The sequence below is a fragment of the Macrobrachium nipponense genome, chromosome 33, assembly GCF_015104395.2.
Source record: "Macrobrachium nipponense isolate FS-2020 chromosome 33, ASM1510439v2, whole genome shotgun sequence".
In the NCBI taxonomy this organism is placed as follows: domain Eukaryota; kingdom Metazoa; phylum Arthropoda; class Malacostraca; order Decapoda; family Palaemonidae; genus Macrobrachium; species Macrobrachium nipponense.
Genome location: NC_087219.1, coordinates 53,060,828 through 53,078,710, shown reverse-complemented (window position 1 = coordinate 53,078,710; position 17,883 = coordinate 53,060,828). Strand labels below are relative to the sequence as shown.

At 35.9% G+C, this 17,883-nt stretch overlaps 2 protein-coding genes across 12 annotated transcripts in view; one reads left to right on the top strand and one right to left on the bottom strand.

Annotated features, from left to right (window-relative positions):
• The window catches only part of LOC135203193 (mucin-2-like), a 34,591-nt gene extending 26,335 nt beyond the window's left edge, over positions 1 to 8,256 (top strand). The window contains exons 3-4 of the mRNA XM_064232918.1: positions 1,831 to 7,104; positions 7,279 to 8,256. Of these exons, the coding sequence (XP_064088988.1) occupies positions 1,831 to 7,104; positions 7,279 to 7,365 (5,361 nt within the window). The 3' untranslated portion in view covers positions 7,366 to 8,256. The remainder of the gene's footprint in view (positions 1 to 1,830; positions 7,105 to 7,278) is intronic.
• LOC135203194 (oxysterol-binding protein 1-like) overlaps positions 1 to 17,883 on the bottom strand; it is a 355,421-nt gene that overhangs the window by 73,212 nt on the left and 264,326 nt on the right. For all 11 annotated transcript variants that reach the window (XM_064232920.1, XM_064232919.1, XM_064232925.1 and 8 more), the window contains one exon: positions 17,596 to 17,757. In XM_064232920.1, the coding sequence (XP_064088990.1) occupies positions 17,596 to 17,757 (162 nt within the window). The remainder of the gene's footprint in view (positions 1 to 17,595; positions 17,758 to 17,883) is intronic.

Genomic DNA, 17,883 nt, shown 5'->3' with positions numbered 1-17,883 from the left:
CTCTACCTTATTCAATTTTCGTCTCTTCAAAAAAACTATCTAATAGAATTTGTTCTTGACCATTTTGCACTTAACACAGAAATATAGTCACATTATCCATTTCAAAGATAAAGTTTGCCCTAAATAGTGTGATTCATCTATAACCCCATAATGATGTATTTCAACTATTCACCAAATAATAGTTATTTGGTTGTGTTCAATTCCTTAATTGTGTGTTTCTTAATCTGAGTATTTGCTGTCTGTTTATCTTATGACTTGTTACCAGTATGAAACATTAATATAACTCTTCCTCACTGTTAGATCACTGCATCCAACATCTGTATCTTCTTTTAACTGCTACTATTCCACATATCATCTTCCCCTTCTTGGACTTCTAACAACTCTGTCATTTGTTAACTTCCTTTTAAATGTCATGCTTTTTATATTTTTGGATAGAGCTCCTTTGCTTTCTGACTGATTTTCTTTCCACCTACAATGATTTCTGTTTTTCTTACAACTAACTATGTCCTCATGTCAACTGTTGGTTTAAATTTTCAGAACTATACAATATTTGCATTTTTTCACTTGATGAGTTGCATTATCTGCCTTTATTTTAATTCTTGTCTTGGTTAGATATTCATACAGCTGACTTTTAAAATTGACTTAATGAAGTTCTTATCTATGTTTTTATCACAATTTTAAAGACACGATCAAGTGTTTTACTATATGTGAAGCATTTTTACCTATTTCCATCCTACCACCAACCATCCTTTACTTCCTAAATCATTGTTTCTGCATCACAGATAACTATCTTCGTTTCTCTCATATGAGCTTTATTTAACTCCTCCCAAGTTCACACAGTACATATTATTGCTTTCTAAACATATACACCATGAATTACTTTCTTTATATTCTGATAACATATGATTAAGGTTGCATTATTTTTTTGGAAGGGGATCTTAATTTTTGCTACATCCATGATCATTTGCAATTTGATCAGACTGTTTTACTTAAAAAGGGACTAAATCCACATCCATTGCCCACCATTCTTACCTGCTAAAAAGGCAAATTTTAGCTCCCATTTCACAGCTCTACCATTAGTCTGGTTGAAGTTTCCTCCAAAAAATCTCTTTAACTTGAACTCACACGTTACTCATATAACGGTATAACACTCTTTCACCTCCCACTAATCACTCAATATAATGACCTAACCCCTTTTACAGTTTACTAAAACTTTTCAGGCACCATTTCTCCCCTTCTTTAGTCTAACAATTTCTTAAAATTACAAAAGTCTTCCCAGCTTTGTGTTGTCTATAAGGCAAAGATGACAGCTTTCACATTCCTTCAATTCAATAATCTTTTGAGATCTTCAGCCGACAAATGTCAATCTTAATTTTTCCAACCATCCATTTCTCTCTGTTTAAATACCAAATATATCTCATTGCTTTCTGCTGCTGTATAACAGTAGTATTCAATTCTGATTGAAGTCACTGTAGCCTTTGAAATACAACCCCTCTTCATGGAAAAAGTACTCAAATGACTCATACTTAGCATAGACACCTACCACCTTTTAATCCTTATTTTCTGAGAGCACACATTTATGAATTTACACTAAGAAGATGACTGTATCCAATTTGAAATAGACTGATCAAGTCTGTTGGTTTTCAGATTTCCCAATAAAACATATGCAAATTATATCACTTAATGAGGAACTTCCTATAAACTGTTCAGTGGCAGATTCTGAAATGTATTCTTGATTTACGATCATTACTCTCTAATAGTAACCTCAATTTCCCATAATTAATTTAGATTCTCATTCATACAAAATACTAATAGGAAACTTTATTTCAGATGTGGAAGCAGAAACTACAATTAATATTACTACTGCTGATATGGGCAACCCTCATCAGAACAGGGGAGGGTTTAGAATATCAATCGAGCACTGATGAAGATACAATGAAGCTTAATCCATCAATAATTACCTTTGACCTACAAAACCCTGTCATTGTTTTAACACCAAAGCAGTTTGATGAACACGATCGTGCTTTGGAGGTACAACCTCTTAAATCTGGCAGAGATCTGGTTGGATGGGCAGGGCAAGGGGATCACAGAAATACTTCAAAAGTACTTCCTCCTCTTAGTTTTCCTAAATGGGTACCAGACTCTCACCCTGTAAAAGAAAAGCACTGGACGGCTATAGTAGAAGCTCTTGAGAGCACAGCAACACAGCCACCTCAACAAACTTTTATTAAGACTCCACCTCATACAGGACTGCGATTGCATAGTGACTTACAAACAACAGAAACACCAGATTCCTTTAACAAATTTTCTATTGACAATTTATTCTCTCCAGAGTTATTTAACCCCTTACAAGTATTTCTCCCAAACCAAAAGCGTAGGCATGACAATCAAAGGAACACCGACAATCGGAGACAACACAATCGCCAAAACTTACATGTCCCACTTAAAATAAATAGCAATAATGATGAAACTTCTAAAACACTCACATTTACCACCTGGCCAAATACTGGACACAACGATGCACTTCAAGGCATTGCAGAAGAAGACATCAAGCAACTTACACAGCCTGTGATGGAGAAGAGGCCAACTTACGATGCAACATTCGACCAGGCTCCTAGTTCACAGTTGTCTGCAACCTCTATGGCAACTAAAAATGCAATACTATGGCCTGACCTTGCAAATGCACAAAGCTCTCCCTTGCAATCAGTACATGTTTCCTCCACAAATCTAGGTCAATTTAACCATACAAACAACAATGATAAACCCACCCAGTGGCCTGACTTTAGAGATACAACCAGTACACGACCATTCCCAGCTTCGCCTCAACTGAAAAATAATACTGGAAAGATTTTCTTTCAGACTGACACAGTTTCACCAAACAAACAGTCTACCTACTCACCTCCCGAACCAATGCCTAATAAGATCAGTAATTTACCAGTTCCTCCGGTAGGTACAACCTTCAATAACCCTCTTTACAGAAAGGATGACACGCAAAATGAAGGAACAAAGGCATTACCAAATCTGGAAAATCATCCATTAAACAAGGACCTTCACACTCAAAGTGACAAAATATCTGAAGCTGCTAAGGAAGTCTACAGCCAACCATGGCTTCACGCTGCAGTTCAACATGACCTTAAAGAATGGGGATACCCATATGATAATAGTGCCCCACCAAACCCTTTTAAATATACTAAGCAAAACCACCTTTTAACCAATCAAAGCAGAGTAAGTGGTGATTCAACAGCATCTCAACAAATTTTACCTCATTATGGACATATAGATACACAAGAGTCACACATAACTGAACATTATGTTCCGGGACCAGCTGGTAACAAAAGAGCTCGTTTAAATGCACCAAAACATGGTAAAAAGCCAATTCTCCTACCAATAGATTCAATATCAATTGATATATCCCCATATTTTCGTGAAGCAACAAGCTTGCATTCAATCTCAAAACCAGATGCCCCACTTAATGTTCCTTATGAATCCCAAATTATCAACCATCATACATCTGACACCTATCAAGCCAATACTCCACATAAATCTGCAGTAGAACGACAAGGAGGTAATGCATTCCGTAATATCATGAGACCCTTTCGTAATATATTTCAGTTAGGCAGAGAGCCTCGTAATAATCTTCCTAACAGGCAACAGTTTACAAGGCAACTCCCATCACCTCAAAATCTTCCTACAGAAATGCAACCTCCACCAATTTTATTCTCACAGTTTCCTGACTTTGGACCTCCTAAAGGAGATGACATTGTCTCAGAAGTTCAACACCAACAAGAAAATGAAGTCGGAGGCTTCCAAGAATCATTTAATTCAGAACAATTAGAACCTGAAACAATATTAGACGACACAAACCCTAACCTGTTATTTCAGCAACAACCTGAAGGTGAGGCTCAAGGGTTTTTTTTACCTCCAGCTGACCTAATACAGCAAAACAATATAATTAACAATCAAAATACACAAGGTGAGACCCAGTTTGAGCCACCCATACTTGCACACAATGAAGATTTACCTCCTTTTCCAAACACAATACAAGATGAACCATCATTTTTCAATCCTCCAACATTACCAAACCCAGCACCATCAACGAATCCTCCCTTTATTCCTTGGCCAAACTTAAGGACTACTGCTACTACTACCCTTGTTCCCACAGAGCCTCCCCCAACTTCCCAACCAGGATTTTCATTCTTTAACCAATCCCCAACACTGCGTCCTTTCCGTCTACCCACTCTCCCTAGAATGCGGTTTCTTAACCCATTCAACGTGTTCCGGAGCCGCGAGACTCCAAACACAAATACCAATGGTATTTTTTCTTGGTTCCCTTCTCTTACATCAAAGACAGATAATCAGAGGGAGGAGGATACTGAAAACAAAGGTACCAATTGGCCTAACCTCAAGTTGGGTTCTGATGCCCATGAATTTCCTTTACATCCAGTTACAACAGATGTGAATATCAGACCCTTAAGAAATGTAGGTAGTAGCAATAAAAACAAAGGAAATGGTTTTACATTTAAACCTCAACTCTCTACAGTCATTCACCACAACAAACCCACCCTGCCTTTTGTACAAAACACATTAAACTATCAAACACATGCAACTATATCCCCTCACTATAAATTGTCAACAGCATTAAGCCAATCACCTGAAATTCATCAAATAAACCAAAGTGACAATGTCGCAACAAAAGTGACTCATACATCACACAACTTGCCAACCTCAACAGAAAAATACTTCGATGATGAAATATTCATAGTGTCTTCTGACAATGACGACCAACAACTGAAAGGAGATTCGGCTGTAAATCCCCAAACTAATCCTGCAAGGAAGTCTTTTCCCCAAACTGACTCGTACAATGAAAGCTTAGGACCCTCTATGATAAAGTTCACTATTGATGATGTCATTGACAGCTCTTTTCGTGACAATGGTAAACAATTTGATACAAAATTGCAATCACCTAATACGAAAGGTGCAGAAAACTTACAGTTGACGGGAGACATGGAATTTGCCCCATCTGAAGAAAAGGCAATTGTAGCTGTATTTCAGGATGCTGCAACACCACCTTCAATATTAGCAGATATAGACAACCAAACTAATACTGATTCACAATCTATCCCTGATACAACCACCAAAAATACATTAATGATCACACTGGTACCACAGAATTCTAGGAATATAACTTCAGGCAACGAAAACTTACCTTCCAATTTGAAACAAGTGAAACCTAAATTTCAACTACCAATGACACACTTTTCAAAACCTACAACCCCAACTTCAAGTACTACTGCAAGTGTCACTACCAATAGCCCAATCTATTCAGGATTTACCTCTAGCCACATACCTTTTGAAGCACTTTCAGAAAACAAGCCAGTACGTCAAATCTTTAGCTCAATTGCAACACCTTTACCCACCCCTCAAAATCAAGCAACTACAGCATATGCTCCTAACACCAACCCTCTGTCACATCATTTTCCTTCAACATTAAAACCTTCCACTTATCATTTAAATAAAAATTCTGAAATAAAATATTCAAATCCAATCTTGCAACAACCACATACCTCTAACATTCACAACTCTAATTTGAAGATTGATTCTTTTGTCACAACAACAAGGACTCCTCACAAAAGTAATTTTGTAACCATAAACTGGAGAGACTCAATCCCAGATGAGAATTCACCTCATCAACTTTCTGATAACCAAGGAAGATCGAAAATAAAAGGCTTTATGCCTGAAGCATCGTCAAGGATTACAATTATTGAAGCCACTCCAATGCCAAAAGAAGGAGAAGTGTTTCCAACAGCTAAGTATTTCAAGACAATGCCATCAAGTCCAAAGACTACAACCCCAGGTTATGATCATGCAGCAACACAAGAAATAACAACCATACCTACAAGTTCTCCATCTATACTCTTATGGAGGAATAATGCAACACCCTCATCACTTGTGACAACAAAACAAGTTCTGATGCCAGGACATTTAAACCACAGAACAATGACCATGCTGCCTAAAGTGGACTCTGGTCTAACAATAAACAATGATGGCCAAAATCTTACAAAACATTCACAAAATCACACAAATAAATTCAAGATAACATATAATTCTCCTGCAAGAAAAATATCCCATGCACACAAAACAGAAAAACCAGCACTAGAAATGGAGGCACTTTCTACTTCACTGATATCTTCAACTTTGATCAAAATGACAGACAATCAACATATCCCTAACAGAAATCCTGCAGAAGAAACAGGGGAAACAAATACATATCAAAGAGTGTCTACAGTAGAAGCAACAGAGCAGAAACCACAAGCATTAAGTACAGATTTACAAAAAACACTACATGCAAGCAGTCTTTCTCAAAACAGTTCTCAAAACACTAAGTCTGACCAAGAAAAAACTTTGATTAGCACCACTTCTTCAACTACCAGACCACTCCTAGCAGGAAGACAAACAAGATACAATTCTTTGCAACGTCTGAGAGACTTCATGGCTAGTAAAAGAAATGATAAAAACGAAACTTCTACAACAGAACCTACAACTTTACCTACCTACCATCTCAGCACAAGTTCTCCATTACCTAACACTACGCCAACACAAATCACTAGCCCTTCTCTTCATCATACTTCATACAGAAGCAGTAAGCAAAGAGTGAGATTATCTACAACAATAACTCCACCTCAAAGGACAACCCCTACAACAAGACAACCCTGGTACACACTGACAACTACAACTTTGCCAACAGCCACAGCATCAATAAGTCATTCATCTGATCCCTCAAACTTCAAACAGACTGACCATGAGCTAAGTGGAAGCAGCTCAAAAACGAGTTACGAATGGCGTCCACCTATTCATGATGTTGATTTACAAGACCATCCTGAAATGTTTGATTTATACAACTGGGAATCTGCAAAAGTTGACAAAGCACAAGACAGATATGATACTAGCTCAAATCTTCATTATGAAAGTGAAGCTGATGAAAAACATACAAATTCATGGCTACCTGGGCAAAATCCACAAGCCTCAAGTCACATCAGAATACCTCGTAGCAACCCCATCATCATCTTGAAAGAGAAGCAAGCACTTTCAAGTTCAATACCTCAGGTACAAAATAGTTTACGATCCTTGTTATTAAGCATGCTTGTAAATATCTTAGACCCAGTAGCCAAGCTTCGTTTCATTAAAACTTTCCCTTTAATTAAACTGAAGTTTATAAGTGAAGTACTATTTTCTAACTGGAATTACTGATTTCAAAACTCATCTTTCTTCTCTGGACAGGTCCAAGATGATACAACAACATTTGGTCACATCAACAGAGCTTGGAAAAACCTCAAGGAAAATTCGGGACACAACAAAAAACGTTAAACTTAGCATTCTCCAGAGTTTACGCTGATAACACTTTAATTGTTATTTATATATATATATCAATGTTATACGTACAATTATCTTGAATGTTGCTACATGTATGTGTTTTCTAACTTTTTGATCTAAAAAAACAAAAAAAAAGGAAAAAAAAAAAAGCTTTTGAGCTATGAACATTCAAGGAGAGTAAGCCTTTCATTCATATATTATCACTTTCAGAATCAAGTGTTTTCCTAAAAAGTTACTTAGTGTAATAAAGTAACTTATCTTTGAGCAGAAACGTATCGTAAGAATAAATTTCTTTCAGCTGTGAGATTGCCGAATATTCTACTATCTAATGACAGAATTCTTCTGGTATTATATAGTACCTCTCATAACCTGAGATTAACACTGCACACAACAAGATAAATTTTCTTAATAATGCATGCAAAAAAATTAAGGCAACTTACAAAAACAATTCCACATTAGTGACAATAGTAACCCTACAAAATAAAGACTGCCATAAGCTACAGTTCTCAGTAATTAACTCATCAATCTATATGAAAACAATTTAGCTGCAAGCTATAACGAACTCATATCACTATTTCATAGTCTACCCAGGGTTGCTATGAAAATATATATAGTTGCAACACCTCAAAAAAACTACCAACACCGCTGCCAACTAAGGCAACTGTAAGAAGGGATGAACTCTCAACTACACTTACATTACTCTAACAGTGCATACTAATAGCCAGTACTTGTCACTGCCCTCTTAACCACTTCAATTTCTCACATTGTTTTTAAAAGATATGTATATATATTATCTGTTAAATCAAATATTTATTTTGAATTACTGTTGTTTTCTTTGTATACATGTATTTTAATAAAATAACCTTAACCCTTCTTTGTTATTATCCTGAACTGATAATCAAAATATCACTTATGCTAAAATTACTTTTTGAGGAGAACAACCTTCATGACACTAATCAAACAAAAGGACAGTAACAAAACAGCATTTACACATTGTCACATAGCTTTTAATATATGAAATCTGTTCCCTTCTGTCCCTTTTCACTTTAATATTCCTTGTCTTTTTTCTTAATATATAATAGATATTTCTAGACATGCAACTTAGTGGTCTTATATGATGCATTACTTTATTCAAGTAATATTATCAGCAATAAAACAGCATAAAAACTACAGTGAGTCTGAAATGTTCATTATTGTGCTTGACAATACTAACCAATACATCTAATTTCATGTATGCTATAGCATCAACTGCATAGTTAATTGCTGTCAGTATTATTTGAATAGCCAAATATACAGGCTGCAGTGAAATACCATCACTTATAGTTGACTGTAATCTTTAAAGAATAAATACGACTGCAGAAAGCTATTTGTAAATTTATTAAAGAGCTCAGCCAATATCCTCAGAACAGTAAAGTACGTACTGTATATTAATTACAAGATATCAAAATCATACTGTATATTTTCTGATTTATTTTTGCAACATTGCTGGTTACTGACAGTGGTGGATTACTTGAAAGAAGATGAATACCCCATCCCCTGAGCCCTTGCACTACACTGTGCAACATAACCTTCCTAATTGTAAATATGTTAGATGAAATAAAGTTTCATTTATTCTCTAAATTTTACACAAGAAACACAAACTGGTGTTAAACAGTAAGTTGGTAGGGTTTAATAATGAAACCCAAATTAAGTATTAGCAAGTAGACAAGTGCCTTTAGAGGTAACAGGTGAAATGACTAATACTAAAAATCTCTTGAACTATTTATCCCTTCTAAGTTACAGTACAGATGATGTTAAGGGTACTTTGCAATAAACCTTCAGCTCAAATATTTTACTTTCAGCTTTTCATTTTTCATCTGTCCCCTTTGGACTACTACCTGGTCCAGCAAGCCTTAACTTGCTGAAATTTTCTATGATCAGTGAAGAGCAAATCTATCACGATAATCAAGGGCTAATCTGAGACCAATTCAGTATATATATAATAATAATAATTCAAAGAAACCTCATAATCACATGAGTTAATAAAATAAAATGGAAAAGTAAATCCACAGTAATATGTCTGATCTGTTATTTGAAATACAAAGCAGAGAGCTTTCAAAGACCTGCACGGTCCTCCTTGTCAATCTGAATACAACAATTACTAACAGTGACCATACAAGAACTCTGTTTTTTGACTAGTTTACAAATAGCCTGTTTGATGATGTAGTTGGCTCTTCACGTTATCCCCTCGTTCTCCAACGGCAAACCAGCTAGTCGCCTAGATCTTCGAAGTGGCGGTTCGTCTCTTGAATCGTTTGACGTGTTGTCCTAGCAGCTTGGGCGCCTGCAACTAGGGACACGGGATGGGTCTCTGTTACCTGAACGAAAGAAGATGAGGCAGCGGCAGTATCAGAGGTGGCTAGATTATTGGTGTTATTACCATGCAACCTATATCTGTTATAATCTCTGATAAACTGACAGCAAATTATTTCATTTTATTTTAAATGGAATAATTTGCTGTCAGTTTATCAGAGATTATAACTGATATAGGTTGCATGGTAATAACACCAATAATCTAGCCACCTCTGATACTGCCGCTGCCTCATCTTCTTTCGTTCAGGTAACAGAGACCCATCCCGTGTCCCTAGTTGCAGGCGCCCAAGCTGCTATGGACAACACATCAAACGATTCAAGAGACGAACCGCCACTTCGAAGATCTAGGCGACTAGCTGGTTTGCCGTTGGAGAACGAGGGGATAACGTGAAGAGCCAACTACATCATCAAACAGGCTATTTGTAAACTAGTCAAAAAACAGAGTTCTTGTATGGTCACTGTTAGTAATTGTATTCAGATTGACAAGGAGGACCGTGCAGGTCTTCGAAAGCTCTCTGCTTTGTATTTTAAATAACAGATCAGCCAAATAATAATAATACGTAATAATAACCATAATAATAATAATAATAATGATGAACCATTGAACACCTGTAGCAAGGCTAAAATATTGAGAGTTAAAACCACATTAGTGTTAGAAATATTTATGCACACAGTTAAAAATGCAACAATGGGGTTGGTCAGGCGTTGGATGGGTGAATGCTCTCTTCAGTGCTGATTCCTTGAGAAAGGATCTTTACCACAATTTCTTCAGTCTACTCAGCTGTGAATGAGTACCTATCCCCAATGGGGTAGAGTCCAACTATGGGTTAAGTAGTAAAACTCAGCAATGATGGAAAGAAATGAAAGATTAAACAACAATATAAATGGGACCTCTGGTAACAGAGGAGCTTTGTCCAAGAGACTGGAGCTACAGAGGCAAACCAGAAGAAGAAATGGGCAATATAAGAAAATAAGGAAATATGGAGATGCTACATCAGAAGCAACCTGATGGAGAGAGGTTACAGAAGGTTGGTTAACATCTGGAATGAGAGAAATAACACCCCCCTTACATAAAAGAGGATGGCAGACCAAGTAAGGAACATAAACATAAAGAACTAGCTCTCCACAAAAGAAAGAGAGGAACTGGAAAGAGAAATAACGCACAGCAATGAAGGACAAGAAGATGAATTAAGAAACGATACCAAATAAGACAACAAGAATGATAAGAGACCAAACAACGGCACATGAAGAAACACCAAAGATATGACAGAGAGATTGGAATGGGTAGAAAAGATCAGAGAGTGGATGAAGCCAGATACAGAAAGAACAAAGATTCCCTCCTTGAAACCCTACATCACAAAGAAATTAAGGGAGAAAACAAATGAAGTTAATGAAATAATGAGACATACACACCACCATTATCACAGAAACAAATAACCTGGTATATGCAGGAGCAAGACTAGTAGCAGAACTCATGGGGACACAAACAACAACACCACCATCACAACCAACCCAACAAACCAAAAACAGCAACCGCCTTGGAAAAGGCGCCTAGAAAAACAAATCATGGTGATGAGATCTGACTTGAGTAAACTGAAAGAGATGGCAGAAAAGAGGTGAAGAAGCAAGAAAACAAAGGAGGAACTGAATGAGAAATACAAGGTACAGGCAAAGGGACTAAACAACACAAGAGAAGATGTAAAACAGAGGATTAAAGCCAAAGCACATAAGATCCAACATTACATGAACAGAAATAAAAGATACCAAGAGAACAAACTATTTGGAACCAACCCAAACAGACTACAGCCAACTAAGAGGGGAAGACAGCCACCAGGAAATTCCTGAAGCAGAACCAAGCAAAAGACTTGGAAAACATATGGAACAATCCAATATCACACAACCAACTTACAACATGGCTCCAGCTGAGCCAGTCAGCCAATCAGAATTCGTTGCTAAGGACCCCATTCTGTGCAACAGACAACTAATATATTCTACAGGACTCCTCCAAGAACGTCAGTCCAACAACACCTGCCCGACGATGTTCTTCTGGGTTTAAGGACGAAACATTGCAAGAAGGGAAGAGAGAGAGAGAGAGAGAGAGAGAGAGAGAGAGAGAGAGAGAGAGAGAGAGAGAGAGAGAGAGAGAGAGAGAGAGAGAGAGAGAGAGAGAGAGAGAGAAATCCCCATTTGGCATTTTAATAGCCAACTTGAGAACAGAAAAAATCAGTAATATGAATAAAGAAATTTCTATACAAAATAAATGTAGCTGAAATAGCCATTATTTTCAATAAAACCTGTATTAATGAAGGTCTTCTTCCAGCAAATAATAATAATAATAATACATAATAATCCAGATACAATCCAAACTGTAAGGATTGTATCTGGAGACATCAGGATGGAGTTTGGAATAAAAAAATGTGCCTTAGTCAACATACAAAAGAGCAAAGTAACAAGGACTGAAGGGATAAAGCTACCAGATTAGACCAACATCAAACACATAGATGCGACGGAATACAAATACCTGGGAATAATGGAAGGAGGGGATATAAAACACCAAGAGATGAAGGACACGATCAGGAAAGAATATATGCAGACTCAAGGCGATACTCAAGTCAAAGCTCAACACCGAAAATATGAAAAAAGCCATAAGCACATGGGCAGTGCCAGTAATCAGATACAGCGCAAGAATAGTGGAATGGACGAAGGCAGAACTTCGCAGCATTGACCAGAAAACTAGCAAACATATGACAATACGCAAAGCACTACACCCAAGAGCGAATACGGACATTCTATACACAACACGAAAGGAAGGAGGGAGAGGGCTACTAAGTATAGAGGACTGCATCAGCATCAAGAACAGAGCACTGGGGCAATATCTGAAAACCAGTGAAGACGAGAGCCTCAAGAGTGCATGGGAAGAAGGACTGATAAAAGTAGACGAAGACCCACAAATATACTGAGACAGGAGAATGACAAACAGAACAGAGGACTGGCACAACAAACCAATGCATGGACAATACATGAGACAGACTAAAGAACTAGCCAGCAATGACACATGGCAATAACTACAGAGGGAAGAGCTCAAGAAGGATACTGAAGGAATGATAACGCGGCACAAGATCAGGCCCTAAGAACCAGATATGTTCAAAGAACGATAGATGGAAATAACATCTCTCCCATATGTAGGAAGTGCAATACGAAAAATGAAACCATAAACCACATAGCAAGCGAATGTCCGGTACTTGCACAGAACCAGTACAAAAGCCCTCCACTGGAGCCTGTGCAAGAAACATCAGCTACCTTGCAGTAATAAGTGGTACGAGCACCAACGTGAAGGAGTAATAGAAAACGATCAGGCAAAGATCCTCTGGGACTATGGTATCAGAACAGATAGGGTGATACATGCAAATAGACTAGACGTGACGTTGATTAACAAAATCAAGAAGAAAGTATCACTCATTGATGTCGCAATACCATGAGACACCAGAGTTGAAGAGAAAGAGAGGGAAAAAATGGATAAGTATCAAGACCTGAAAATAGAAATAAGAAGGATATGGGATATGCCAGTGGAAATTGTCCCAATAATCATAGGAGCACTAGGATCCCAAGATCCCTGAAATGGAATCTAGAAAAACTAGAGGCTGAAGTAGCTCCAGGATTCATGCAGAAGTGTGTGATCCTAGAAACGGCGCACATAGTAAGAAAAGTGATTGGACTTCCTTAGGAGGCCATGGATGCAACCCAGAAACCCCACCGCCCCTAATAAAATACCACCCAGTCGAATTGGAGGAAAACAAGTCTTATTGAAAGATATTGCTGCATCAGCTGCATTTAACTTGTAAATAGTCTTCTCTATTTTTCTAATAATTGCTTTCTCTCTGATATTATAACTGGTGAGTATTGCGCCGCTATTACTCATTAGGAGGAGTCAATTTCAGGGGTATTTCTTACAAATTTATTTGTCACAATAAATAGATAAACAAATAGGTCCAAATATGACGAATTAGTGGCCAACGTTTCTCTTGGTATCATCCAGAGAGAAATGTTGGCCACTAATTCGTCATATTTTGACCTATTTGTGTATCTATTTATTGTGACAAATAAATTTGTAAGCAATATGCCTGAAATTGACTCCTCCTGATGAGTAATATCGATGCAATACTCGCCAGTTGTAATATCAGAGATAAAGCAATTATTAGAAAAATAGAGAAGACTACTTACAAGTTAAATGCAGCTGATGCAGCAATATCTTTTACATAATAATAATAATAATAATAATAATAATAATAATAATAATAATAATAATCAATAATAATAATAATAATAATAATAATAATAATAATAATAATAATAATTAATAATAATAAGGTGGGCAATACATGTAGCAGTACTATTAATTTTCTTTCAACTATTTTCTATCCAAAAAACTATTTATCATCATTAGTCTTATCCATATGAAAAGGACCCAGCGACACTGGTTTGTAGAAGTGAAAAAAAAAAAGATGTTTTGCCATACATGCCCAGTCTGCCTGTCATCCACTGATTACCTGCAACATCTCTCATCCTTCTAAGTACCTCCAAATGCATCAGATGTAAGAATGCAGCCCTCGTCTACACTAAATTCTTTCCCAGTATTGGTACTTTTTATCGATTTCTTCATTATGTCACGATCATCTTTCTACTGGGGAGTTCACATGCACAATCTTATCTTTTTGACACCCTTAATTAGTTTCTTGTCAAGCCTCTTTGCTCTTGTTGGCAATGTCTCATCACTCAGCTGAAACATTATTTCTCTCTCGGTAATCATACAATCTCATTTGATTTATCTTAAAATTTTGCCCATGCTTAGCCCTTCTCCAATATTCAGGAATGTCTCATTTCTTTATTTTATGTGCTTTTAGCTTAACATTCTTCATGACTTTACTTATGATATTGAATGAAAGATTTGCAATGGGTATTCTTCAACAGTAAAGGCTACCTTGTACTGCCCTCTTATTCACACTCTACCGAATATAGTAGCTGGACTTCTTGCACCAAAGTCTTCTATTCTCTTCAGAGGATTCTTTACTTTGCTCTACCTCCTGAGCTGTGATTCAGGCTAACTGTGATTGATATAAATAGGAAACTACATTTTTAAAACAAAATCTTTATCATAACCTCAATTCCTACCTCCACTCCCCTCAGACTTCCAGACAGAGTTGGGACAAAAGAAGGTGGTGTTGCAGGTGAAAAGTGGACTATGGTATGGGCATGTCTGGTAGAATCTTTTTGGTTTCAGTTCTTGTGATGGGTGTAGATGGGTTATATCTATATGGAATATGACTAGTAATGAATAATGTCTGTAAAGCACTTGCTCTAAAAACAGTTTTCATTTAAAGTACCAAAGGTGCTCTCAGCCTGCAAAATTCATTTGTAAAAGTACTTTGTGATATCAGTTATTTTAGACATAATCATATTGCCAGATCATTTGAAAATGTGCTTAAACCTATAAACCTTACTGGGCTCCAATAAAAATATCATTTAAGTGTCAGTAAATGGAAGGACGGTAAGGTAGAAATATTCCATGATGGAGATAGACATTATTTCGTTCAAAACCTTACTCTAAACCAACTACTGTAATAAAAAGCATTTACAAAAAATGTAATAAAAAGCATCAACATACACCTTGAATGCTACAAAGTTATGGTATCTCAATCTACCAGGCCAAGTCTTTCAAAATGGCATTTTAAAAATATGCCTTTTCTTAAGAAAAAGTTCACAACTATTTCCTCTGAAAACCTAAATAAGCAATCATCTATACACTAATTTCTTGTAACAGGGTTAATAGTTTGGACTTTTACAAAACATAACAAGGTGAGAATGCAGTTCACTTTTGTCTCTTTTAAATTAAAGATCTTAATTAACATGGACCTGTACATCTCCACACATATACACCAATATTCTTAGTTTAGATCTTAATACACACCTGACATACAGCAATAAAATTCAGCATTAGAATTACACCATAAAGGAGTTTTATTCTTTCAAAAGACTTCAGGAACTAAATTTACTTTTACGATAAATAAAATACAATACAATTAAATGAGTTTATTAAAAAAATGGCTAACAAATTCACAAAAGCATAGAATGTTTTGTTACTATCATGATACTGGACATATTTATGTCTAAAGATAATAGTATTTTATACACATCCAAATTTAAGTCCTTTGCTTACTGATGATGTATGCAAAAAAAAAAAAAGAAGATTGCACAAACCAGACGTTACTCATATTTTCATGCATTTGTAACATGTATGTATGTTTATTTTTGTATAATTTACAATTTTTTGTCTATAATCACATACTTATTATGAGAGAGAGAGAGAGAGAGAGAGAGAGAGAGAGAGAGAGAGAGAGAGAGAGAGAGACTTATTTTAAAGAAAATGTTTTTATGGAAGATGCAACACTACTTTGTCATTTGTTTTTTCATATTTTCCTTGGAATAATTACAACTTTGCAATGCAAAATCTACATAATTTACCAAGGTAATTTATCCTTAATGTAAACAGTTTTTTTGACGATTACTGTATCCATTTTTTGGGTGAGAAATGAAATTTTCTTGTATCTTGTAATTACTATTCATTATTCCACCTACAAAACTGGGGGCTTTTTTATGCAATTGTATTGAGCAATCAATCAGCTGAAAATTGACAGGAAATTGATCAGTCTACCTTGAAGACTGTTGGAGCTACGAGTATGAACAAAAATGGGTACAAGAACTTTTCTATGCATATTGCATGGGTAACTGTCACTTTTCTTACAGAAAACGTGACACTACTTTATCATTTCTTCTTTTATATTTTCCTTGCTATAATTAAAACTTTTTCATTTCAAACTAGTTAATTCATCTGGATATACTATGGGTTTACAACAAAGACTTTGTCACAAATATTTTTTTAGTCAAATGGAGAGTATAAAACTTTATGTTCCTCGAAATTTCTACTCATTATTTCACCTACATATATCAGTTGTTTCTGGAGCATTTTTTATGCCATTGTATAGATGCAGTCTACCTTGAAAACTTTTGGAGTTATGTATTTTTGAACAACAAAGGGTATACACTAAACATTTTTTGCTCCTGTTGTATGGGCGACTGGCACTTTTCTTATAAAAAATGTGGCTCCTTTGTCATTTATTTTATCATATTTTTTTTTATAATTACAACTTCTTGCATTGCAATAACTAGGTAATTTACCTGGGTATGTAATGGATAAACAATGGAGACTTCATCAAATATACTTTTTTTCTGGTAAAATTTTTTTGGGGAAAAGTGCAAAATTTTCTCGTACCTCATAGGCTACTCATTATTCAATCTACATAAAATTTAATTTGGGGGGATTTTTTTATCCCATTATATAGAAATACTATTATGCTGCAAAATCAAACAAAATGGAGCAGTCTATCTTGAAAATTGTTGGAACTACGCATCTTTGAAAAAAAAAAAGTATACCCATTTTTACGCTTACCACTCAAGTCACTTCCACTTCCCACAGACATAATTGTTTATAAGACTCATAAGTGAAAGGGGTAAAAGACCTTTAGCCATAATCTTTGAGAATAAAGAGTTTACATAATGCAGTAAGTCTTCTATACCATTGCATTGTTGCCAATTATATTTGCTCTACATGTGTTACAGATCAGAAAATTCACACAGGTCATAGCAAACCCAGGTACATTAGCCATTCACACAACATATTACACTAACTTCCACACCAAATTTAAATATTTACATGAAAACATTATATTTCAACAAATGTCATAAATTAGAGAGAAGGAAACTATAAAATAAAAAATGAATGTACTAAATAAAGAAAAAATTAGTCAATGTACAAACCTGCTCACTAATCGCTCTCCAGCCAAAATCCTCCAGGCGATCACACTCATAAGTTTCCCCAAGAAGTGGATTAAAAGGCTTAGTTGTTCTTACTGAAGTTGTGGCATATGACGAGACAGTAAATGCAGCAACCATAGCTAACTGTTCACACGAATCTTCTACCTGTAAAATAATGATGTAGAAAACATTAGTTAGATTAGGACAATGACTGAAAAGATTAGGACAATGACTGAAAATAAAGAGTAAATCACATCTGCACTACACTACAAAAATACTCTGAGCTGCAGT